The sequence below is a fragment of the Hyperolius riggenbachi genome, chromosome 12 (genome assembly GCF_040937935.1).
Source record: "Hyperolius riggenbachi isolate aHypRig1 chromosome 12, aHypRig1.pri, whole genome shotgun sequence".
NCBI lineage: Eukaryota > Metazoa > Chordata > Amphibia > Anura > Hyperoliidae > Hyperolius > Hyperolius riggenbachi.
In genome coordinates, this window is record NC_090657.1 from 194,744,373 (window position 1) to 194,769,753 (window position 25,381).

Consider the following 25,381-nt stretch of genomic DNA (forward strand, 5'->3'; position numbering starts at 1 on the left):
GACAATTAGATAATTGTTCTGAGCAAAAGTAACTGACCATTTGTAGGGAGCTTTACACTTGATGTATGGATGTCATACCTTCATGCCAGCGTTCCGTAATGTCTCTAGAGTCGGCCGTACATCAGCTTGCAGTTGGTCTTCCACCCCAGTCAGACACAGCAGTTCCATCTCCATTTCCAGGCTCTCTATAACTGTGGCCACTTTCAGGGAGCGATCATGAACGCTGAGCTTTGCCTGGACGTATCGTGCCTGAGAAATCAAAACACCATTAATAGAGGAGGACAAAACCATAAGTTAGCCTCAGTGAATCTAAATCATTGACAAGAACATTTATATTGCACGCTTTTCTCCTGGCGGACTCAAAGCAACAGAGCTGCAGCCACTTAAGGCACTCTCCACAGGTGACCAGGATCATTAGGGAGCCTTGCCCAATGACTCCTTACTGTTTTACTTACTGGTTTGAGCCAGGATTCAAACACTGGTCAAAAGCTCAAATCCCACATCAAAGGCAACAGCTTTAACCAGCAGGCTATCCAGCCGACCCTGGATTGGGATGTCTTATCAGGAAATAACACTGCTGTAACCCAGAAATGTTATAAGATAGACAGTATCTCAAAAAAAGTGAGTATACCTCTCACATTTTTGCAATATTTTACTATAGTAAGGCATTCTGCAGACTCAAAGGCTCGGGAAAAGAGCTGGGTTTTTAGCCTTTCCTTAAAGCTGTCCAGAGAAAGAGCCTCTCGCACTGATTGTGAAAGAGTTCCATTGAGTAGGGGCTGCATAGGAAAAGGCCCGAGCACCAAATGTTTTTAAGTGAATCCTGGGAATAACCAGATTCAACTGTTTGGCAGAGCGGAGGGTGCGTGGAGGGACACACTAACTCGCTATATAGAGTTATATAGCTGGGATGGATACACAAAGATTTTACAATCATATTGTAAGATATATGATCAGCAAGCATCAGGGAAATCTTACCTCAAAATCTTGATACTGCTCCTCTGTCAGAGACTTTTTGGCCACTACCAGGACCCGTAGACCCTCTCTGGCCATGTTCCCACACTGAGGAAAAAAAATAGATTTGGGGTAGAAAAATAAGACTAAATTATGAGTAATTCATCTGTTATATGAGGTGTGGGCTCAGATCTTTCTAGCATGAATGAAATAGCAAAGGATACATAGGTCAACCAGTTCCTTGATCCAAGAAAAGCATAACATGCAAGGTATTGGAGTAAGAAAAACAAGCAAACTGCAACTCTAAGTGTAAAAGACTTACATATGGGGCTCACCACATGGGAAACCCAGTATAAGTTTGCGCGTGTGTGCTGGTCAACAGCTAAAAGGACAGTAGAAGGTGCCGCCTGTCTCCTTCCCAAACATTTTCACAATCTTGTGTCCCCGATGATGCAAGAATGTGAAACTGGTCGGGAAAGAAACAGGCAGCACCCTTTTAGCTGCTGTCCAACACACACGCAAACTTATACCGGGGTTCCCATGTCGTGGGCCCATATGCTAATATTTTATTATTTTGTGGTTTATATGCTTTGGCCTAAAAAAAAAAAAAAAAAAAAAAAAAAGGTTTACACTTAGAGTTTCTGTTTGCTAATTTTTCTCACGACAATACTTCGAATGTTATGCTTGCTTGGATCGAGAGACTGGTCGACCTGTGGATCCTTAGCAGACTGTGGTCTGTGTGCTTTCTACACCATTGAGTGTGCGTTACACATCCTTATAATGTGGGTTGTTGGCAGCTGGTAAGCCTCTCTCATGTTTGGGTGATGGTGGTGGACACAAGACTACATAGAACTTCAATAAGACCGTGGTGAAGTTTTTAAAATTGTGTACTTTACCATTTTTTGACCTTTGGGACCTGCGCTGATTTTCTAATGAATATTTGTGGACCTTGGACATTGTCTTGCTCTCAGCAGCGGTCATTTGTTTAAACCCCTGTTAGCGCCGATAAAGTCTTTTTCAATGAAATAGCCAATACTTACCTCTGTCACTGCAAAAGTGCCGTCAGGATTATAGAGCGAAAAAGGAATATTCCTCACCATTGGGATTTAGAAAAACAAAATCTACTAAATAACTAGAGGGCTAAGAGCCCAGGAAATGTGTTTTCATTTTTTTTTTTAGGGGGTAGTCCTTGCCTCAGCTAAGGTATGCTCTTATTAAATTTATACAGTGCCAACATATTCCATGGTGCTGTACAAAGTAAAATATACAAGGACAAAACACACACACTTCTGGCAATTGTTTTTAAAGTGTACCAGAGACGTGTATATGCTCAAGTTTTCTACATACTTGGGGCTTCCTAGCCCCATCCGCACACATCGCTCCCATGCCGCTGTCCTCAGCCTTCCGCCTCTTCGGTAACGGGCCCAGTCATTTCGGCCGGTCGACAAATGTGAGACTACTACTGCACGGTCGCAGAATGCTACCAGCCACGGGAGCAAAACGGAGGAGCGCATTGCGCATGTTGTGACTGACAAAAATGATGGGACCTGTTACCAAAGAGGCAGGAGGCTGAGGACGGCGGCGTGGGAACGATCTGTGCAGATGGGGCTGGAGGAAGCCCCAGGTATGTATAAAACGTAGACATATACTAGTCTCTGGTTTCCTTTAAAAAAAAAATTGAACTCGGTAAAATGAAATATTGCTGTTGCACACTCTATTATATAGTGAGTTCTGAGTTCTGCACACACGTTATACATTTTAAAGCCAACCAGCCCCGGGACCATCTGGAAGTTTGTGTCCACCACTATGATCTGTGAATGAGCCTGACTGCACTGTGCAGAACGTCTAGCATCTCTGCAGTACCACACAGCCGTTTAGGCTTGGCTTTTTCTTTACGAGGGCATAGGTGGCACAGAGGAACAGTGGTGGCAGAGGGGGGCATTGAGGTAACTGGTACAGAGGGGCACAGTGAAGGGGGGGAGAAACACTGAGGGAAGAGAGGGACAGAGGGAAACAGTGGGGGCAGTGAGGGTACATGGGTAACACTGTAAAGGCAGAGGGGAGCACTGAGGGGAATAGGGGTACAGAGGGGGACACAGTGGGGGAACATGGGTACAGAGGGACACAGTGAAGGCAGAGAATGGCACTGAGGGAACAGGGGTACAGAGGGACACAGTGAAGGCAGAGAATGGCACTGAGGGAACAGGGGTACAGAGGGACACAGTGAAGGCAGAGAATGGCACTGAGGGAACAGGGGTACAGAGGGACACAGTGAAGGCAGAAAATGGCACTGAGGGAACAGGGGTACAGAGGGACACAGTGAAGGCAGAGAATGGCACTGAGGGAACAGGGGTACAGAGGGACACAGTGAAGACAGGGGGGGCATTAAGGGAACGGGGGTATAGAGGTGATACAGTGTGGGAAGAGGGGGCACTGTTGGTACAGAGGGACACAGTGAAGACAGAGGGGGGCACTGAGGGAACAGGGGTACAGAGGGACACAGTGAAGGCAGAGGAGGGCACTGAGGGAACAGGGGTACAGAGGGACACAGTGAAGACAGGGGGGGGGGCATTAAGGGAACGGGGGTATAGAGGTGATACAGTGTGGGAAGAGGGGGCACTGTTGGTACAGAGGGACACAGTGAAGGCAGAGGGGGGCACTGAGGGAACAGGGGTACAGAGGTGACAGTGTGGAGAGAGAGAGGGACAATTAGGGAACAGAGACGGATACTGGAGCCACAGGGGGGCATAGAGGAGGTACAGGGGACAGAGATGAAACATCGTTTTGACTTACGGATAGATTCAGGTTAAGAACAAACCTACAGTCCCCATGTACTGTTTGTTAACCAGGGACTACCTGCATCAGAACATTTACAGCTAAAACCGGTTTACTTGGAGATTGGCACAAGAGCTTTCAAATCAGCATAGGGAGATACAGTAGGGGCAAGAAGTTTGAGGCTCAACACACAAGACTTACATCCTAAAGGCACATGAACCCTCCACAACTGCAGGTATTCACCACAACCATCAATTTATGTAATAAATGACTGATTAGATGTACAATGACAACAGGGTCTGTACCTTACCTCTTCCTCCAGCCAATCATTGTATTGCACAATTCCCGCCATCACCACATCTGCTCCCTTCATGTAAAACGTGATCTCTCCTGTGGAGTCTTCCTGGAAAGTAAAAGGCAAAACAGGCCGGAGATCAGAGAAAATATTTTAATTCCACACTGTTGGCTGCAGAAGGTGGGTCACCCAGAAGTTACTGACACTGAAATATATACATGAATGTCACACGAATGGTACTTCTAAAAGAAGACGTAATGCACACTCCGCAGTAATAAACAAATGCTGTTCATTGTGTTGCATTAGTACAATAAAGCGCTGCGTAATATGTTGGCGCTTTATAAATACAATAAATAATAATAATAATAGCATAACAAACTGCTTATTAGGGCACGGAAGTAAACAATCTACTTCCAATCCTTAAAGGGAATGTCCTGGCTCCTTAAAAAAAAAATCTACTTATCCGGGGCTTCCTCCAGCCCCTAGCAGCCGACATGTCCCAAGCCGCAGCTCGCTCTCAGTCGTCGGCCTGGGGTCCTTCAAAGACCCCAACCAACCCGGGACCCCACTTTTTGGTCACTTTTACTGCACAGGCCAGGCTGTGCACGTCCTACAGTGCGCGCCCGTGGCCAGGAGTGATCTGCGCATGACGTCATACACCGCGCACTCCCGGCCACGGGCACGCGCTGTAGGACGTGCCCAGCCAGCGCCTGCGCAGTAAGCCAGACTCAGACAACTGGTATTGTTTAGAAGGAAATAAATGTGGCAGCCTCCAATCCCTCTCACTTCAGGTGCCCTTTAAGGTATGTAGAGACCATAAAACTTCGGTGGCTGAAACAATTGTTCTTAAAAGTTTGGGCCATCAGTTTAACTGATGTCCATACAGGCATCTCCCATCTTCAGTCAAAGTCCAGACTTCAAGCGTGTAGTCACAGAGCTTTTTTTTTTTTTGCCCGTTACATTTCCCTGGATCTCGTGGGAAGCCTCAAAGGCTGTGTTCACACAATGCATTGTGCAGTAATGCAACATGTTACGGCATGTGAATGTACAGTCCATACAACTATATGGGCATGTTAACATCTCAGCATTATAAGGGAGTACGTTATTCTTGCACACCGTCTACAGTGAGTTTCTGGATAATGCTTGCATTATTTACATTGCAATTGCCCAGTCTCGTGATGGACATAGCACCCGTGCTGATGGCATCTAGATCTGCAGAAAAATGCTGCCGATGAGGTTTTCTTTCTCCAACACACGCATGATAAGCAGCCTAATGATTTCAAAAGGCTGTCCTTTCAGATCAGAAATCGCATGTGGAAAAAATAAGCGAATTGCGCCAAAGTAATCGCGCCCTATGAAATAACTCGTGCTTTTAGAGGCACAGGCCCATATGCAATTAACTTTTTCTCTAAGTTGATATTTTCGCACCTTGGCTTCAATTCCTCAAGCATTACCGCATTTGGTAATGCTGAAAACATCTGACTTTACCGAGTACTTAGGAAAATGTCAATTCATCAAAGCAGTTACCGCATGAAAAGCTGAAAATACCGAGCATTGGGATAAATTACCGACGTATGCAGTAAATACCTCAACACACGTCAGTAAATGTCAATTCCTCAATGTTCAAGCATTCGGTAACATATTCGGTGATTACCTCCAGCTCTTCTCTGTCGGTAACTAGCTTCGAATGCATTCTGTGTGGATGTCCCCATGATTGTCAGGAGCAGGGAGCAAATAGAAAGAGCCCCTGTCTCCTGCAAGTGCCACTGATAGGCTTCTGGGTGGGAGGAGCTTTTCGACCACCCAGGCAGCAAGCAGAGAAAAAACAACAAAAGATGTTTTCCTGCCACCCTTGATAGTGACACCCTTTGAGTGCCTGAATGAACATGCAGAGATGCTAGTGGGAGCTGCTGGGGAAATGACCTAAGCAGGGCATGTGTAATGTTTCTTGGCAGTTCATCTAAGCTGTGGCAAGTAAATAGCATGTTAAGGCTAATGGGACAAAGTCAGAGCAGATTCAGAGCAGTCAGCAGCAGTATAACATTTACATCTAAAGGGATATTGGGGATGCCTCTTTTCTGTTGTAATACCCTCACTGCAGGGAACAGCATAACAACACAGAACATCTATCACACATGTGAAAATATTGATAAATTAGCACACACACATCTAAAATACAGAATGCAGTATTTTAACGACTTGCTTTTTTTGTTATCGAACAGCCTTTGATGAATTGAAGCCCTTGTCAATAAAATGCCTTTTCAATCCCCCCAGCAATCAAGAATATACACAAAATAATTTTGATGGTACTTTTTTTTTACTACTTTTGGTACTTCTTCAATTGCAAAATGCTCTAAAATTATTTTTAACAGAAGATGAAAAATGATCACCTTGGAGAAAACTTAGGGGAAAAGGTGAATTGCATATGGGCCCCCAGTGTGCACTGTATAGTCTGAAGAAGCCCTAAATCACCCCTAACTGTAGGAAATGACATGTCGCTCATCCAAGCTTAGAACCCTAAGAAAAGTAAATAAGTGCCACTATAACAGTAAAGAGCGCCCACTAGAGAGGAGAAGACATTACTGCACAACAGCTTCAGCATGTCAACACCTGATAGTTTCCATGTAAAGCATTTCCTACAAGTTAATGTACTATGATCTCAGTGACTAAAAGAAGCTTTCCAAAACACACGTATTGGCGTCATAGGCGCTGCCCTCCGAATACCAGAGTGGAGATGGCATATATGGTATGTCGATTATGGCTCTGGTGTTTGTGTAGAACATGCTACACAAGCCATTGTTTCCAGATAAGAGGCGAGAAGGTTACAGCTAGTGTAATCAGTGGTTAAATAGCTGTTATTATTGAAGGTGTTTAATGACATACATGTAGGAAATGGTGCACAGGCCAGTTTCCTGAGCATTAATGCTACCCCAGAAAGTTGTGCGAGCGGCTCCAACATAAATAGCATGTCAGCGGACCCTTGCGTGAGTCACTTCCTCTGCTGGGGTTCAGGGGCTGGTTAAAACTTTCTCATGTTTACAAAGTATCGTATCATCTGAGTGCATTAGAACATACCTGTCCTATATAAATTACAACTCAACCACCCACCCACCACAACACTAAAACAGGTAAGCAGCCACTTACCACTGCCACCTCTACAGACAGCGACTACACTCAGAAAGCTACCATATTATTCTTCTCCAGTTCACGAGTGAGCATATTGTTTGCAACTGTGCTGCATTCAATTCTGCACCCCACCCAGTAACTTCCACAGCTCTCTCTCCTTTCATCTCTGGTAAGAATACAGAGAAGGAAGCCACAGCTTTTGTTTGAAACACAAATTATTACTGGTGTGCAGAGATACGACTAGAGTTAGACTTAGAGCTCAAACCCACTAGCAGCCTTTTCTAAGCACTAGAAGTAGAAAGAATTGGTTAGCACAGCAGTATCTCCAATACCAAAAGTGTAGTTTATTCTGCCATTAAAATGTCTAACACTATATGTTGACAATTGTTTCGGGGCCATGCAGGGTCCCCTTCTTCAGAATAGTGCAGATAGTGCATCTGCACTGTTCTGAAGAAGGGGACCCTGCATGGCCCTGAAACAATTGCCAACATACAGGTGTTGGACAAAATAATGGAAACACCTTGAAAATCAACAAAATATATTTCAATATGATGTAGGTACACGTTTTGTGGCAATTACAGCCTCAATTCTCCGAAGTATTGATTCATATAAATTGTGAAATGTTTCCAAAGGAATTATAGCCCATTCTTCAGGTAAAACACCCTCCAGTTCTTTTAGGGATGATGGCGGCGGAAATCGACTTCTTACTTGAATCTCTAATAACGACCATAAATGCTCAATAATGTTGAGGTCTGGGGATTGTGGTGGAAAGATGAGATGCTCAACTTCATTAGAATGTTCCTCATGCCATTCATTAACAATTCTAGCTGTATGGATTAGGGCACTATCATTTTAAAAGATGGCATTCCCCTCCAGAAACAGTTCTTGGACCATAGGATGAACTTGGTCGCCCAAAATTCCTAAATAGTCTTAGCTGTTAATTCTTCCATGAAGGGAAATCATTGGACCCACGGATTTCCAAGAAATAGCACCCCAGATCATCACAGAACCCCCGCCATGTTTTACGGTTGGGAGAAGGCAGTCTGGAATTGCTTCTTTCGGCTGTCTCCAAATGTACACTTGGCCGGAAATCACATTTTTCCACTGCTCGAGGGACCAATTCTGGTGGTTTCTACACCACTCTAAACGCTTTTAAACATTTGTGTTTGAGAGCAGAGGTTTTCGAATTGCAGTTCTTCCATGGAATCCAGATTTGTGCAGCTCCCGACGAACAGTTTTTGTGAACACTGGGTTCTGTAGGTGTTCATTCAGCTCTGCAGTGATTTTAGGAGCCTTAAGGTTCGTATACACGTCCGATAAAGATCGTTCGTTACGAACGATTCGTGACGTTTACACGATATTCAAATTAGACGGAAAAGATCGTTCGTAATGAACGATTGTGTACACACGTGAACGATATAAGTATAAAGTACTGAACGACGAACGATTAAAAAATGCGTGCGCAAACGGAAGTGACGTTATGACAGGCAATAAGAACATGCGTTATCGGACGATCTTTGTACACACTGCAACGATTGAACGATTATCTTTCGAAAAAATCCGCCGGGTTGGATCGGTCCGATTGAACGATAACGATCGTTATCGTTCACAAAAACGATCGTTCACACTTTTTGAACGCACGATTATCGTTCCGATTGTCGTTATCGTTCGTTTTTGAACGATCGTTATCGTACGTGTGTACTCAGCTGTAGTCTTGCAAGCTTTTCTAACAATTCAATTTAGAGTCAGTTCAACTGTCTATCTCAGACAACTTTGACTTTCGGCCACAACTGTGCTTTGCTGAGGACGTTTTTCCTTCTCTTTCAAAGGCAGTCATTACTTTTGAGACAGTACCTCTTGAAATGCCAAGCATTCGTGCAGTTTTTGTTACAGTAGCGCCTGCCATACCAGCACCAACAATTTGGCCTCTTTGAAAGTCTGAGAGATCTGCCATTTTTATAAATTATAACCAACTTTGGTTTAAATATCTGTAAAAAAAGCAATTATTTTAAACATATCAAATAACGAAAATAATAAACCCAAAAAAATTAACATGTCAAGTTTTGATTGCTTAAGGCCTCGTTTTCACTATTGTGTTGCGAAATCGCTGCGCCAAAATTTGCATGCGGATGCGAATTTCGCATGCGTGTGCATGCAAATTTTTGTGCGAATTCGCATGAAAATTCGCATGGATGACGATGTATGCAAATTTAACCATGGCAATGCCGGTGTGCTTTTCCATTGATTTCATGCGAATTCGCATGAAAATTCGCATACCAAAACAGCATGCGAATTTCCTATTAAATACATTAGCGGCGATTCGCATGCATTCCACTCGCAGACGAATTCTGCGGCTCTTTTGTGCGTTTTTTCACCGCTGAAAAAAAACGCACCTCAACAACACTACAGTGGAAACAGGCCCATTCACTTGCATTACATGTGCGAATCCGCATGCGTTGGACGCATGCGGATTCGCGATAGTGGAAACGAGCCCTAAAACATGTTCAAAGATTATGATGCCAAAATGTTAGGTGAAGCTTGTTTGCTAACCAATCCTTTGCACCTCTGGTTACGCACCCGAACTAATATGGCAAGGTGTGCCACTCCTGACTCCTGCACTTTTCTAAGCACTAGTGATTTGAAAAAGCTCTTGCTAATGCAATGCTATGGGGATTTTTTTTTATAAAATCACATTGCTCAAGTGGGATCACACCCATAGCGTTACATTAGCAAGAGCTTTTCAAATCACAATCAGAAAAGCGCTCCTAGTGGGCTCCAGGTCTTAAAGCAAGGGTCCCCAAACTTTTTGGGTCGAGGGCCGGTAAACATACTTCAGACTGCTGGGGGGGCGGAATATACATAAAATGATGTAAAAGTGTTTGCGGGCCAGGCAGTGAAGAACTTCTACTCTATATGTGGACCACCAATATTTAAAGATGTAGCTGAGCACATCTATAAGTAATACATTTTGCGTGTGGGGGCCGGTAAAAAAGCCTCATGGGGCCACATTCGGCCCGCGGGCCTTCGTTTGAGGACCACTGCTTTAAAGTAATACTAAAGTGAAAAAAAAATGTTACCTATGTAGAGGGAAGGCTCTGGATCCCATAGCATCTCCCCAGTCCTCCCTCTGTCCCCCTGGTCCACCGCTGTCTTCCCCCTGGAAAATTATTAGTGAAGGCTTCGGAAGATCTCGCATCCCAGGGTTCTTCCAAAGATTAAGTCCTATCTTCAGAAGCACTCCAGGATGAGAGTGCTTCTGAGGCCTTCCGAGAAATCACTAAGGCGCAGACCTTAACTGGGAAACAGCAGTGGACTGAGGGCGGGAGAGAGAGGCCCGATTTAGCTCTATGGGAACCAGTGGCTGCGTAACTGTTTTTGTGTGTTAAATCTGCTCATTTGTTCATAATTAGCAGTAGTTACTAGTATTTTATTCACTAGTGCTTCCCAATTCCAGAATCCATTCAAAATAAAAAAAAAATTCCTTATTTTGGGAGGGAAGGATTGAAAACTGTTCAGTTTGTTACAGTTCTAATGTACAAAAAAATAAAAAATGCTACACTAAAATGCTCCAAAAAAATGCAAGGCATGTGTAGAAAATTTCTCGGGCCCTTTTCTACTACACATCTGAATTGCAAAATCGCAAATCGCTAGTGACCTTTAACCCTCCTGGCGGTCTATTAGAATCCGCCAGGGGGCAGCGCAGCACTGTTTTTTAAAAAAAATTTAAAATCATGTAGCGAGCCTAGGGCGGTGTGGTGCGGTGATCGGTGGCTAATCGGCGGGTAGCGGCGGCGATCGGGCAGTACAAGCAGCTAGCAAAGTGCTAGCTGCGTGTACCCAAAAAATTATGCGAATCGGCCCAGCAGGGCCTGAGAAATCCTCCTGCGCGGCATAGCCCGAGCCCAGCTCGGGCTTACCGCCAGGAAGGTTAGAACGCTAGGGTTGTTACTTTATCGTAGAAATCATGAGAAGTATTTTCCACTATAGTGATTTGATTTTGAAATCACAAATCGCCATCACTTTCTGGCAAGATTTTTAGGGCTCTTTTCCACTAGCAATCGCAAATCACAAACGCCAGTGATTGCGGTTTTTCATTAATTTTGTTATGCGATTACGATTTGCGATTTGTATTTGCATTGCATTATCCCTCTGAAAATCGCTTCAGAAAGCGATTGTGATTTGCGATTTACAAATCGAATCACTATAGTGGAAAATACTTCTCATGATTTCTATGATAAAAGTAGCAACCCTAGCGATTTAAAAATCGCTAGCGATTTGCGATTTTGTGATTCAGCTGTGTAGTGGAAAAGGGCCCTTAGAGTGATATGCAATTGCGATTTTTCATTTGCATTGCATTAACAGAATTAATGAAAAATCGCAATCGCAAGCATTTGTGATTGCGATTGCTAGTGGAAAAGGGCCCTAGCTATGTTGTTTCTGAGGTTTCACTCCCTTTCCTGTCTTGATGACACCCAGGAGGCTGCCAGATATAAGCACTTGACAAGACAAGACAAATAACATTTATATTGCGCTTTTCTCCTGGCAGACTCAAAGCTCCAGAGCTGCAGCCACTAGGACACGCTCTATAGGCAGTAGCAGTATTAGGGAGACTTGCCAAAGATCTCCTACTGAATAGGTGCTGGCTTACTGAACAGGCAGAGCCAAGGATCCATCTACCATAGCCTATCTGCACAGAATTTCTATATTTCTGTTTGTATTGAATTCCTACCACATCCCAAAAACCAGTTGTTGGGCAAAATGGTTTGGGGGCTTGTGCCCTGAACCTCTGCTGACCGTGTCCCAATTGTTTGCCTTCTCCTCCAGCACTCAGACAGTTAACAACAAGGCAGGTGAAGGTGGACATCGATGGATCAGTGCAGCTACACTGTTGCTCACTGTCTTTGGGGTTTTCTTTGCTAGTGGTGCTATTGGCTATTTATCATTTTTTCCCCTTTAGACGATATTGATATATTTTATATTATATGGTGGCGGGGGGGGGGGGGGGGGGGGAGAGACCAGGGGGTTAGGTGGTGCTCTGGATCGGCTCGTAAGATTATTACTTTGATAAGAATTGGTTTGTGAGCTCCTCTGGAGGGACAGTCTCTGTACTCTGTAAAGCGCTAAAGGCGCGTACGCACGCCATTCTTCCACAAACGACGGGTCCGCCAGACCCTGCCGCTGGGCAGACGATCTGCCGATAGTAGCACGTGTGTACGCGCTGTCAGCAGACTGATAAGGCTGTTTCTGAACCATCCGCTCAGTGGGAGGGTCTGGCGGACCCGTTGTTTGCGGAAGTATGGCGTGTGTGCGCGCCTTAAGAGATGTCAGCGAAACATTACACTGACTAGGAGTATAGCAGGGATTAGGCAGACTGAGTATAGCAGGGATTAGATTGTGAGCTCCTCGGAGGACAATACTGTGCTCCAATTGTTTGCCTTCTCCTCCTTTACTTTGTAAAGTACTGCAGAACATGCCAGTGTGGTATAAACATAGAATAATATAGTATAGGTGGCATAGTGTGGCACCCATATGCAGCGCTAGGGTTCTTAGTTGAGTCAGGACAATATCTGCGGGGAAGTCTAAAAACATAAAGATAGGTTAAATGGTACCCTCATTTAAATAGGAACTTAAGACAATGATTATGAACAGAGAACAGAGGTACTAAAATACACTAAAACATAACACATTTTAAAGGACAGTTGAAGCTAGAGGGCTGTGGAGGCTGCCATATTCATTTGCTTTTAAAAAATACCAGTTGCCTGGTATCCTGCTGTTCTTTCATTCATCAGTAGTATCTGAAACACACACCTGAAGCATGTGGCTAATCCAGTCAGACTTCAGTCAAACATCTGATCTGCACGTTTATTCAGGGTCTATGGCTAAAAGGAAGACAGGCAATTCATATTTTTTAAAGGGAAATATATATGGCGGCCTCCATATTCCTCTCACTTCAGGTTTCCTTTAAAATAGAAGGTAGTGGTGGACTTGCATCTCCATAGAACTACTCCAAATACGGAACGTTGTGAAGAATTTCTTTACTCAAATATGAAAAAGTAAAAACTGGCACTTTTTCATATTTGAATAAGCAAATCTTTACAACTTCCTGTTTGGAGAAGTTCTATGGAGAGGTAAGTCTACCAATCCCTCCCGTTTTTTTAAATTGTTTTATTGTAGTTTGGCACCTCTCCATAATTTTAAGCCTAGTGAGGGCAGGTTCATTCTCCTAACCTGCTCATCATCGTGGCTATTCCCAGTGGCCCACATTTGTGAATAGAATTCACTGATATTTAATTGTTTTCCTCCTGTTTATCTTTTTCCTATATTTAAAGACAATACAGTGGGGTGCGAAAGTTTGGGCAACCTTGTTAATCGTCATGATTTTCCTATATAAATTATTGGTTGTTACGAGAAAAAATGTCAGTTAAATATATCATATAGGAGACACACACAGTAATATTTGAGAAGTGAAATGAAGTTTATTAGATTTACAGAAAGTGTGCAATAATTGTTTAAATAAAATTAGGCAGGTGCATAAATATGTAATTTTATTGATTCCAAAATCTTTAGAACTAATTATTGGAACTCAAATTGGCTTGGTAAGCTCAGTGACCCCTGACCTACATACACAGTTGAATCCAATTAAGAGAGAGTATTTAAGGGGGTCAATTGTAAGTTTCCCTACTCTTAAGTCTCTCTGAAGAGTAGCAACATGGGGGTCTCAAAACATCTCTCAAATGACCTGAAGACAAAGATTGTTTACCATCATGGTTTAGGGGAAGGATACAGAAAGCTGTCTCAGAGATTTTAGCTGTCTGTTTCCACAGTTAGGAACATACAGAGGAAATGGAAGACCACAGGCTCAGTTCAAGTTAAGCCTTGAAGTAGCAGACCAAAAAAAATCTCGGATAAACAGAAGTGACGAATGGTGAGAACAGTCAGAGTCAACCCACAGACCAGCACCAAATACCTACAACATCATCTTGCTGCAGATGGAGTCACTGTACATTGTTCAACCATTCCGTGCACTTTACACAAGGAGATGCTGTATGCAAGAGTGATGCAGAGGAAGCCTTTTCTCTGCCCACAGCACAAACAGAGCCGCTTGAGGTATGCAAAAGCACATTTGGACAAGCCAGCTTCATTTTGGAATAAGGTGCTGTGGACTGATAAAACTAAAATTGAGTTATTTGGGCATGACAAGGGGCTTATGCATGAAAAAAACAACAACACAGCATTTCAAGAAAACACCTGCTATCTACAGTAAAATATGGTGGTAGTTCCATCATGATGTGAGGCTGTGTGACCAGTGCAGGGACCGGGAATCTGGTCAAAGTTGAGGGACGCATGGATTCTACTCAGTATCAGCAAATTCTGGAGACCAATGTCCAAGAATCAGTGACAAAACTGAAGCTGCGCCGGGGCTGGATCTTTCAATCAGATTCATGCAGAGGAACAAGTACAATGTTCTGGAGTGGCCATCTCAGTCCCCAGACCTGAATATAATTGAAAGCCTGTGGTGCGAGTTAAAAAGAGCTGTCCATGCTCGGAAGCCATCAAACCTGAATGAACTTTAACCACTTAAGGACTGCAGGAATGTTCAATGATCTGTGCTGGGTGGATTCTTCTGGCCCCAGCACAGATCGTGTGGCAGGCAGGGCGATCAGACTTCCCCCCTTTTTTCCCCCACTAGGGGGATGTCCTGCTGGTGGTCTGATTGCCGCTGGCAATCTGTGTGTAGCGGGGGGGGGGGCTCCTCAAAGCCCCCCTCCGCAGCGCTATTCCCCCCTCCCTCTCCTGCCCAAGATAGGCGGTACAGGACAGCGATATGTCCTGTACCGCCTCAGATAGGCTTCAGCCTTTCAGATGCCGGCAATCCCCGGCCAATCAGAGGCCGGGGATCGCCGATCTCCTTTACGGCGCTGCTGTCACAGCAGCGCCGTACGATGTAAACACTGGGGATTTCTTCTCCGGGTGTTTACATTTCGCCTGTGAGCCGCGATTGGAGGCTCGCAGGCTGTTCACGGAGACTCCCTCCGTGAACTGACAGGAAACGGCCGCTCGTTCCATTTTCATGGAAACACCACTGCGACCAGCCGCCGCCGGCTGGTCGTTAAGTGGTTAAAGAGGAATGGTCCAAAATACCTTCAACCAAAATCTAGACTCTCATTGGAACCTACAGGAAGCGTTTAGAGTCTGTAATTTCTGCAAAAGGAGTACCTACTAAATATTGATTTCACTTTTTTGTGGTGCCTACATTTACGCACCTGCCTAATTTTGTTTAAACAATTATTGCACACTTTCTGTAAATCCAATAAACTTCATTCCACTTTTTTAAATATCACTGTGTGTGTCTCCTATATGATATATTTAATTGACATTTCTTATTGTAACAACCAACGATTTATACAGGAAAATCATGATGATACCAAGGTTGCCCAAACTTTCGCACCCCACTTTAACTGTCCTCAGAGGAGCTCACAATCTAATCCCGACCATAGCTAGGCAGTGACATTACTATGTACTCATTAAAGTGCTGCGGAAGATGTCAGCGCTATATAAATACACAATAATTATAATAGCCAAAGTGCTGCAAACACAAAGCTCAAGCTTTTTCACTTTGGCTTTTTATTTATTACACAGTTTTAGCAGGTTCTGCAATCAGATGTACTTAAAGGGGTTCTGTGGGGTGGGAAAATAAAAACGGACACTTACCTGACCTTACCAGCCCCCTGCAGTGGTCATGTCCTGCGCCGTCCTCCTACGATCCTTCCCCGCCGACGGTCCCTGTTTGATATTGGTCTAACTAGACGAATAGTACTCCTGCGCGTGTCATGACGGGAGTGGAAGCGAGCACGCACGGCCACAGCCGCAGTTGCATCGGATGCTGAAATAGACCAGGATCGCGGCGGGGAACGGAGTGGGACATTACAGCTGCAGGGGGCTGGTAAAAGTCCCAGGTAAGTGCCGTTTTTATCTTCAACCCCCCCCCCCCCCCCCCCCCACACACACACACACACACACACACACACACACACACACACACACACACACACACACACACACACACACACACACACACACACACACACACACACACACACACACACACACACACACACACACCCCTTTTAAAAGACAACTGAAGCGAGAAGAATATGGAGGCTATTTAACCACTTAACCAGGACCAGGGCTTTTCTGACTGATCTGTGCTGCGTGGGCTCTCCAGCCCACAGCACAGATCAGGTTTCAGCCAGGGCGACCAGACTTCCCCTTCCTTTTTCCCCCACTAAAGGGATGTCCTGCTGGGGGGGTCTGATCGCCGCCGGCAATCTGCATTTTGCGGAGGGGGGGGGGGGGGCGGCTCCTCAAAGCCCCCCTCCGCAGCGATTTCCGCCCTCTCTGCCCTTTCCTCCCTCTCTCTCTCGCTATGGGTGGCGCAGGACGGCGATCCGTCCTGCGCCGCCTAAGATAGGCTTCAGCCTATCAGATGCCGGCGATTCCCGGCCAATCAGAGCCCGGAGATCGCTGATCTTCTTTATGGCGCTGCTGCGCAGCAGCGCCATATAATGTAAACAGCGGGGATTTCTTCCCCGCGTGTTTACATTTAGCCTGCGAGCCGCGATCGGAGGCTCGCAGGCTGTTCACGGAGACACCCTCCGTGAACTGACATGGAACGAGCGGCCGTATCCATGGGAAACCACTTGCGACCTGCCGACGCCTATTGGCGTTAGGCGGTCATTAAGTGGTTAAACCAAGATATAACACGCACACCTTGTATTTTGAATTCAAAAAGGGATCCTCTATAATAAAACCCTAATGTCTCTGCCTCCCATGTCCCATGTCTCTGCGCATGTGCAGGGACGCAGAGACACTGAGGGAGAGACACGGGCGAAGGGGCGGGCGCGCGTGGCAGGCGCGCACGGTGGAAATGTGCGGGCGCATGCGCAGTGACAGACCTATCCCGTTTTTAAACAGGCTTAGGTCCACTAGTTGTATTATCAACACACGGACAAATCACTCAATGAGTGCAAGAAAATCTGTACAATCTATATACAACATACATAATGCATACAGCACAGCACAAAATACCAAAGCATGATGAATATTATCAGCAATAAATGCATAGATAGTGCATGAGCACAAAAATAGCTTTGCAGCATAAGTGGGCACCTTAGCAAGTCTGGAAGTGCTGGCTGTTTAAACATAAGCAAAAGTTACAGAGTAATAAGAACAAGTCCACAAGAACCAGAGTGGTGGAGGAACAACCAATATTGCCCAGATGGCGCTGCGTTTCGGAACAGAAGTTCCTTTTCAATGGGTTTTAGCCTGAGAGGAACAGGAGCGATGTGCAGGGTGGCAATGTCCTGAAGAATATGGAGGCTCCCATATTTATTTCCTTATAAACAATACCAGTTGCCTGGCAGCTCTGCTGATCCATTTGGCTGCAGCAGTGTCTCAATAACACCAGAATGCGGCTAACCTTGTCAGATCTGAGAATAATGTCAGAAACACAGGATCTTCTGTATTCTTGATCAGGGTCTATGGCTAAAAGCATTAGAGGCAGAGGATCAGCAGGACTATCAGGCAACTGTAATTGCTTAAAAGGAAAAAATATGGCAGCCTCCATATCCCTCTCGCTTCAGTTGTCCTTTAACCACTTCCCGACCGCCTAACGCACAGAGGCGGCCGGGAAGTGGAGCCCTGAAGGACCGGCTCACCCACAGAGGCGGCGGTCCTTCTAAGGGCATGGGCGGAGCGATCGCGTCATCCGTGACGCGATCCTCCGCCGGCGCCTGTCACCGTTCGCCCGCCGCAACATCCTGCCGGCTATACGGAAGCGCTGGCGGGATGTTAACCTCGCGATCGCCGCATACAAAGTGTATAATACACTTTGTAATGTTTACAAAGTATTATACAGGCTGCCTCCTGCCCTGGTGGTCCCAGTGTCCGAGGGACCACCAGGGCAGGCTGCAGCCACCCTAGTCTGCAGCCAAGCACACTGATTTCTCCCCCCCTGCCCCAGATCGCCCACAGCACCCATCAGACCCCCCCCTGCCCAGACCCCTGTTTGCACCCAATCACCCCCCTAATCACCCATCAATCACTCCCTGTCACTATCTGTCAACGCTATTTTTTTTTTTATCTCCCCCCCTGCCCACTGCCCCCTCCTGATCACCCCCCCATCCCTCAGATTCTCCCCAGACCCCCCCCCCCCCTGTGTACTGTATGCATCTATCCCCCCTGATCACCTGTCAATCACCCATCAATCACCCCCTGTCACTGCCACCCATCAATCAGCCCCTAACCTGCCCCTTGCGGGCAATCTGATCACCCACCCACACCAATAGATCGCCCGCAGATCCGACACCAGATCACCACCCAAACGCAGTGTTTACATCTATTCTCTCCTCTAAACACCCACTAATTATCCATCAATCACCCCCTATCACCACCTGTCACTGTTACCCATCAGATCAGACTCTAATCTGCCCTTGCGGGCACCCAATCACCCGCCTACACGCTCAGATTGCCCTCAGACCCCCCCTTATCAATTCGCCAGTGCAATATTTACATCTGTTCTTCCCTGTAATAACCCACTGATCACCTGTCAATCACCTGTCAATCACCCATCAATCACCCCCTGTCACTGCCACCCATCAATCACCCCCTGTCACTGCCACCCATCAATCAGCCCCTAACCTGCCCCTTGCGGGCAATCTGATCACCCCCCACACCAATAGATCGCCCGCAGATCCGACATCAGATCACCACCCAAGCGCAGTGTTTACATCTATTCTCTCCTCTAAACACTCACTAATTACCCATCAATCACCCATCAATCACCCCCTATCACCACCTGTCACTGTTACCCATCAGATCAGACCCTAATCTGCCCCTTGCGGGCACCCAATCACCCGCCTACACGCTCAGATTGCCCTCAGACCCCCCCTTATCAATTCGCCAGTGCATTAGTTACATCTGTTCTTCCCTGTAATAACCCACTGATCACCTGTCAATCACCCATCAATCACCCCCTGTCACTGCCATCCATCAATCACCCCCTGGCACTGCCACCCATCAATCACCCCCTGTCACTGCCACTCATCAATCAGCCCCTAACCTGCCCCTTGCGGGCAATCTGATCACCCACCTACACCAATAGTTCGCCCGCAGATCCGACGTCAGATCACCTCCCAAGGGGAGTGTTTATATCTGTTCTCTACCCTAAACACCCACTAATTACCCATCAATCACCCCCTGTCACTGCTACCTATCAGATTAGACCCCTATCTGCCCCTAGGGCACTCAATCACCCGCCCACACCCTCAGAATGCCCTCAGGCCCCAGCCCTGATCACCTCACCAGTGCATTGCTTGCATCTATTCCCCCCTCTAATCACACCTTGAGACACCCATCAATCACCTCCTGTCACCCCCTAGCACACCTACCCATCAGATCAGGCCCTAATTTGCCCCGTGTGGGCTCCTGATCACTCGGCCAAACCCTCGGATCCCCCTCAGACCCCCTTCCGATCACCTCCCCAGTGCATTGATTGCATCTATTTTCCCATCTAACCACCCCCTGAGACACCCATCAATCACCTCCTGTCACCCCCTTAGCACTCCTATCCATCAGATCAGGCCCAATACAACCTGTCATCTAAAAGGCCACCCTGCATATGACCGGTTCCACAAAATTCGCCCCCTCATAGACCACCTGTCATCAAAATTTGCAGATGCTTATACCCCTGAACAGTCATTTTGAGACATTTGGTTTCCAGACTACTCACGGTTTTGGGCCCGTAAAATGCCAGGGCGGTATAGGAACCCCAGAAACGGACCCCATTTTAGAAAAAAGACACCCCAATGTATTCTGTTAGGTGTATGACGAGTTCATAGAAGATTTTATTTTTTGTCAAAAGTTAGCGGAAATTGATTTTTGTTTTTTTTTCACAAAGTGTAATTTTTCACTAACTTGTGACAAAAAAATAAAATCTTCTATGAACTCGCCATACACCTAACGGAATACCTTGGGGTGTCTTCTTTCTAAAATGGGGTCACTTGTGGGGTTCCTATACTGCCCTGGCATTTTAGGGGCCCTAAACCGTGAGGAGTAGTCTAGAAAACAAATGCCTCAAAATGACCTGTGATTAGGACGTTGGGCCCCTTAGCGCACCTAGGCTGCAAAAAAGTGTCACACACGTGGTATCGCCGTACTCAGGAGAAGTAGTATAATGTGTTTTGGGGTGTATTTTTACACATACCCATGCTGGGTGGGAGAAATCTCTCTGTAAATGGACAATTGTGTGTAAAAAAAATCAAACAATTGTCATTTACAGAGGTATTTCTCCCACCCAGCATGGGTATGTGTAAAAATACACCCCAAAACACATTATACTACATCTCCCGAGTACGGCGATACCACATGATTGGCACTTTTTTGCAGCCTAACTGCGCTAAGGGGCCCAAAGTCCAATGAGTACCTTTAGGATTTCACAGGTCATTTTTGTTTCAAGACTACTCCTCACGGTTTAGGGTCCCTAAAATGCCAGGGCAGTATAGGAACCCCACAAATGACCCCATTCTAGAAAGAAGACACCCAAACGTATTCCGTTAGGACTATGGTGAGTTCATAGAAGATTTTATTTTTTGTCACAAGTTAGCGGAAAATGACACTTTGTGAAAAAAAACAATTAAAATCAATTTCCGCTAACTTGTGACAAAAAATAAAAACTTCTATGAACTCACCATACTCCTAACGGAATACCTTGGGGTGTCTTCTTACTAAAATGGGGTCATTAGTGGGGTTCCTATACTGCCCTGGCATTTTAGGGGCCCTAAACCGTGAGGAGTAGTCTTGAAACAAAAATGACCTGTGAAATCCTAAAGGTACTCATTGGACTTTGGGCCCTTTAGCGCAGTTAGGGTGCAAAAAAGTGCCACACATGTGGTATCGCTGTACTCGGGAGAAGTAGTACAATGTGTTTTGGGGTGTATTTTTACACATACCCATGCTGGTTGGGAGAAATACCGCTGTAAATGGACAATTGTGTGTAAAAAAAATCAAACAATTGTCATTTACAGAGGTGTTTCTCCCACCCAGCATGGGTATGTGTAAAAATACTCCCCAAAACACATTGTACTACTTCTCCCAAGTACGGTGATACCACATGTGTGGCACTTTTTTGCACCTAACTGCGCTAAAGGGCCCAAAGTCCAATGAGTACCTTTAGGATTTCACAGGTCATTTTGAGAAATTTCGTTTCAAGACTACTCCTCACGGTTTAGGGCCCCTAAAATGCCAGGGCAGTATAGGAACCCCACAAATGACCCCATTTTAGAAAGAAGACACCCCAAGGTATTCCGTTAGTAGTATGGCGAGTTCATAGAAGATTTTATTTTTTGTCACAAGTTAGCGGAAATTGATTTTAAAGTGTCATTTTCCGCTAACTTGTGACAAAAAATAAAATCTTATATGAACTTACCATACTCCTAACGGAATACCTTGGGGTGTCTTCTTTCTAAAATGGGGTAATTTGTGGGGTTCCTATACTGCCCTGGCATTTTAGGGGCCCTAAACCGTGAGGAGTAGTCTTGAAACGAAATTTCTCAAAATGACCTGTGAAATCCTAAAGGTACTCATTGGACTTTGGGCCCTTTAGCGCAGTTAGGGTGCAAAAAAGTGCCACACATGTGGTACCGCCGTACTCAGGAGAAGTAGTATAATGTGTTTACACATGGGGTGTATTTTTACACATACCCATGCTGAGTGGGAGAAAGATCTCTGTAAATGGACAATTGTGTGTAAAAAAAAATAACAAATTGTCATTTACAGAGATATTTCTCCCACCCAGCATGGGTATGTGTAAAAATACACCCCAAAACACATTATACTACTTCTCCTGAGTACGGCAATACCACATGTGTGGCACTTCTTTGCAGCCTAACTGCGCTAAGGGGTCCAAAGTCCAATGAGCACCTTTAGGCTTTACAGGGGTGCTTACAATTTAGCACCCCCCAAAATGTCAGGACAGTAAACACACCCCACAAATGACCCCATTTTGGAAAGTAGACCCTTCAAGGTATTCAGAGAGGGGCATGGTGAGTCCGTGGCAGATTTCATTTTTTTTTGTCGCAAGTTGGCAGAAATGGAAACTTTTTTTTTTTTTGTCACAAAGTGTCATTTTCCGCTTACTTGTGACAAAAAATAATATCTTCTATGAACTCACTATGCCTCTCAGTGAATACTTTGGGATGTCTTCTTTCCAAAATGGGGTCATTTGGGGGGTATTTATACTATCATGACAGGGGGTCAGAAAAGTCATAGATGCTTGAAAATGGGAAAAATTCACTTTTTGCACCATAGTTTGTAAACGCTATAACTTTTACCCAAACCAATAAATATACACTGAATGGGTTTTTTTTTTTTTTATCAAAAACATGTTTGTCCACATTTTTCACGCTGCATGTATACAGAAATTTTACTTTTTACTTTATTTGAAAAATGTCAGCACAGAAAGTTAAAAAAATCATTTTTTTGCCAAAATTCATGTCTTTTTTGATGAATATAATAAAAAGTAAAAAAATCGCAGGAGCAATCAAATAGCACCAAAAGAAAGCTTTATTAGTGACAAGAAAAGGAGCCAAAATTCATTTAGGTGGTAGGTTGTATGAGCGAGCAATAAACCGTGAAAGCTGCAGTGGTCTGAATGGAAAAAAAGTGGCCGGTCCTTAAGGGGTAGAAAGCCCTAGGTCCTCAAGTGGTTAAGCCTTACCTAGGGAATAAACTTTCTTTTTTTCCCAAATTTGAAAATTCTGTTTTTGCATTTACGAATAATAGCATAGCTCTAGGCACATGACTTTACTTTCAAAATGTGGCTGACATGTATTGCATAAAATGTCCAACCAATGTCAGAATTGCTACTATTTTACATGGTGGAGGCAGAATTACTGTCTGCAGGTTTTTTCCTGTCAGCTGGGAGGCAATTTTTTATTTAAGGGCTGGCTTGTCTGGTTTTAGTCACGCCTCTCTGTAAGCTTAGAGCAGAGCATGTGTACATCATTTTCATGCATACACTAACCCCACAATACAAAACATCTGTAGTTACCCACAATGCACTGCTACTGAATATGTAAATTATCAATTAGGAAAATCCCACTAAGCATTGCTTTTCGGTCTCTTTTTAGTACTAATACATTCCTAGTAGTTTGGGTCGCCTCGAGCTGCTTGGTTACTCTGTTGTACTGGTCAAATCCCCTATCCCACACAGTCATATCAATCCCTGCCATGCACTGATGAGGGCCAAAAGTCCAAAACAGGCTGTCTACATGTGGGGTTGATGTGGCTCTGTAAAATTTAAAGCTGTAGGTGTGCTATATAAAAATATGAGACCATTTTCTTTGCCAATAATGTTCTATTAATTATCCGTACTGCACGACTAATTAATTATATCATACGTTTTTATCTGCTTCAGTGTCACTTTAAAGGACAACTGACATAAGGCCTCTTGCACAATACATGTGGTTCCGATTTTTTATACGATCCAATTTTTGATTCCGATTAAAAAAAACGTAGCAACTTGCAGTACTTTAAAAAAAAAAAAAAATACTGCAGGTTGCTACGTTTTTTTTAATCGGAATAAAAAATTGGATCGTAGATAAAATGGAAATCGCATGTAGTGTGCAAGAGGTCTTAGAGGGATATAGAGAAGAGGACATATTTATTTCCTTTTAAACAATACCAGTTCCCTGGCTATCCTGCTGATCTTTCTTGCATCAGTAATATCAGAATAAAGGTAACGGTACAATTTTTCCTTCAGATTTGATCTATTGATGTGATTTTAACAATCAAAACTAATCAGAAGGCAATTATTGTTTTACATTCTAATTTGATCATAAAATCCAACTTTCTGATCGTTCTTTTTTTCCTTCTGCTCTCGATCAAAGAATCATTTCACATCGATTTGCACCACACACAGTGCAATTTTCTATACAATTCAATCATAAAAAAATGCATCGACATATCAAATTGGAAGGAAAAATTGTACCATTATTGGGCACCTTTACACAACATCTGATCGGCATGCTGATCGGTCTGTCACAAAAAATATTACAGGCAGAGGATCAGCAGGAAAGTAAATTAATATGGCAGCCTCCATATCCTTCTCACTTCAGTTGCTCTTAAAATCTGTAACCCTGGAGTTCACATTTTAAAGTGAACCAGAGATGAAGCACCCTCATGTATTTTACCATATAGATCAGTGGGAACATTAGAGAAAACACCTACCCTGCTGTGTTTCATTCTGCACTGCACTGCTTGCTTCTAATCAGCCCTGATAAAATCCCCGTCTGAGCATTCAGTCTGGCTTTGCTCAGGAATATTTATAGCTCAGTCTGTGTTCTCTCATGTCTTTTCAAGTCCAAGCCTGCCCCCTGCTGGCTCTACTCAGGAATCATTATAGCCGAGTCATTATAGGAAAGCCAGACTGAATGCTCAGTCAGAATTTTATCAGGGCTGATTAGGAGCAAGCTGTGCAGTGCAGAATGAAACAGAAAGCATGGTAGGTATTTTCTCTAATGTCCCCACTGATCTATATGGTAAAATACATGAGGGTGCTTTGTCTCTGGATCACTTTAAGCATGCTACCATTTTCCATAGTAATCCTGTTACTGTTACAAAATTGTTCCACAGATTTAAAAAAAATTAAGATGAGAGGTCATTATGACAGACAATTATAGACTGTTTTAGAGATAGCAGAACTTACTCGAACAATGATCCCCATCCTTTTACTTTCGTATGTGAAAGGGAAAATCTGTAGAATGGAGAAGTTTATAATCTGACCACCAGGAGTCCTCAGTTGCACTGAAGATTGATCTCTTCCGACCAGAGTCAAGCCAACACTCTCTGTCCATTGTACTAAGGCCACCTAGGAGTAGGAGAGGTGAGAGGTCACTACAAGGGTCAGCGGAGGTATACAGTGGATGAGACTGCAATTCTGCAATGTGGGAGTGTTTGGCTAGAATTATTTTTAAAGAAACAAAAAACTGTTCTGCTCTTCAGTTGTATTTTCTTTCATTTTTTTGTTTTCCTTTTTTTAAATTATTTTGGCTGCCATTGTAGGATAAAGCTGTTAGTGAAGGCTCACAGCTTGTACAGACCTGTAGCACAGCCAACCAGCTAATGTGTTAAAAGCATTACTAAGATAATAAAACAAGTTTCCCAGCATACAAC

General features: G+C 44.5%; 1 protein-coding gene across 1 annotated transcript in view; it reads right to left on the reverse strand.

Annotated features, from left to right (window-relative positions):
* The window catches only part of ATP9A (ATPase phospholipid transporting 9A (putative)), a 206,475-nt gene that overhangs the window by 47,956 nt on the left and 133,138 nt on the right, over positions 1–25,381 (reverse strand). Inside the window, exons 15-18 of the mRNA XM_068262423.1 lie at positions 24,915–25,076; positions 4,040–4,132; positions 979–1,062; positions 79–249 (exon numbers count right to left, since the gene is read on the reverse strand). Of these exons, the coding sequence (XP_068118524.1) occupies positions 79–249; positions 979–1,062; positions 4,040–4,132; positions 24,915–25,076 (510 nt within the window). The remainder of the gene's footprint in view (positions 1–78; positions 250–978; positions 1,063–4,039; positions 4,133–24,914; positions 25,077–25,381) is intronic.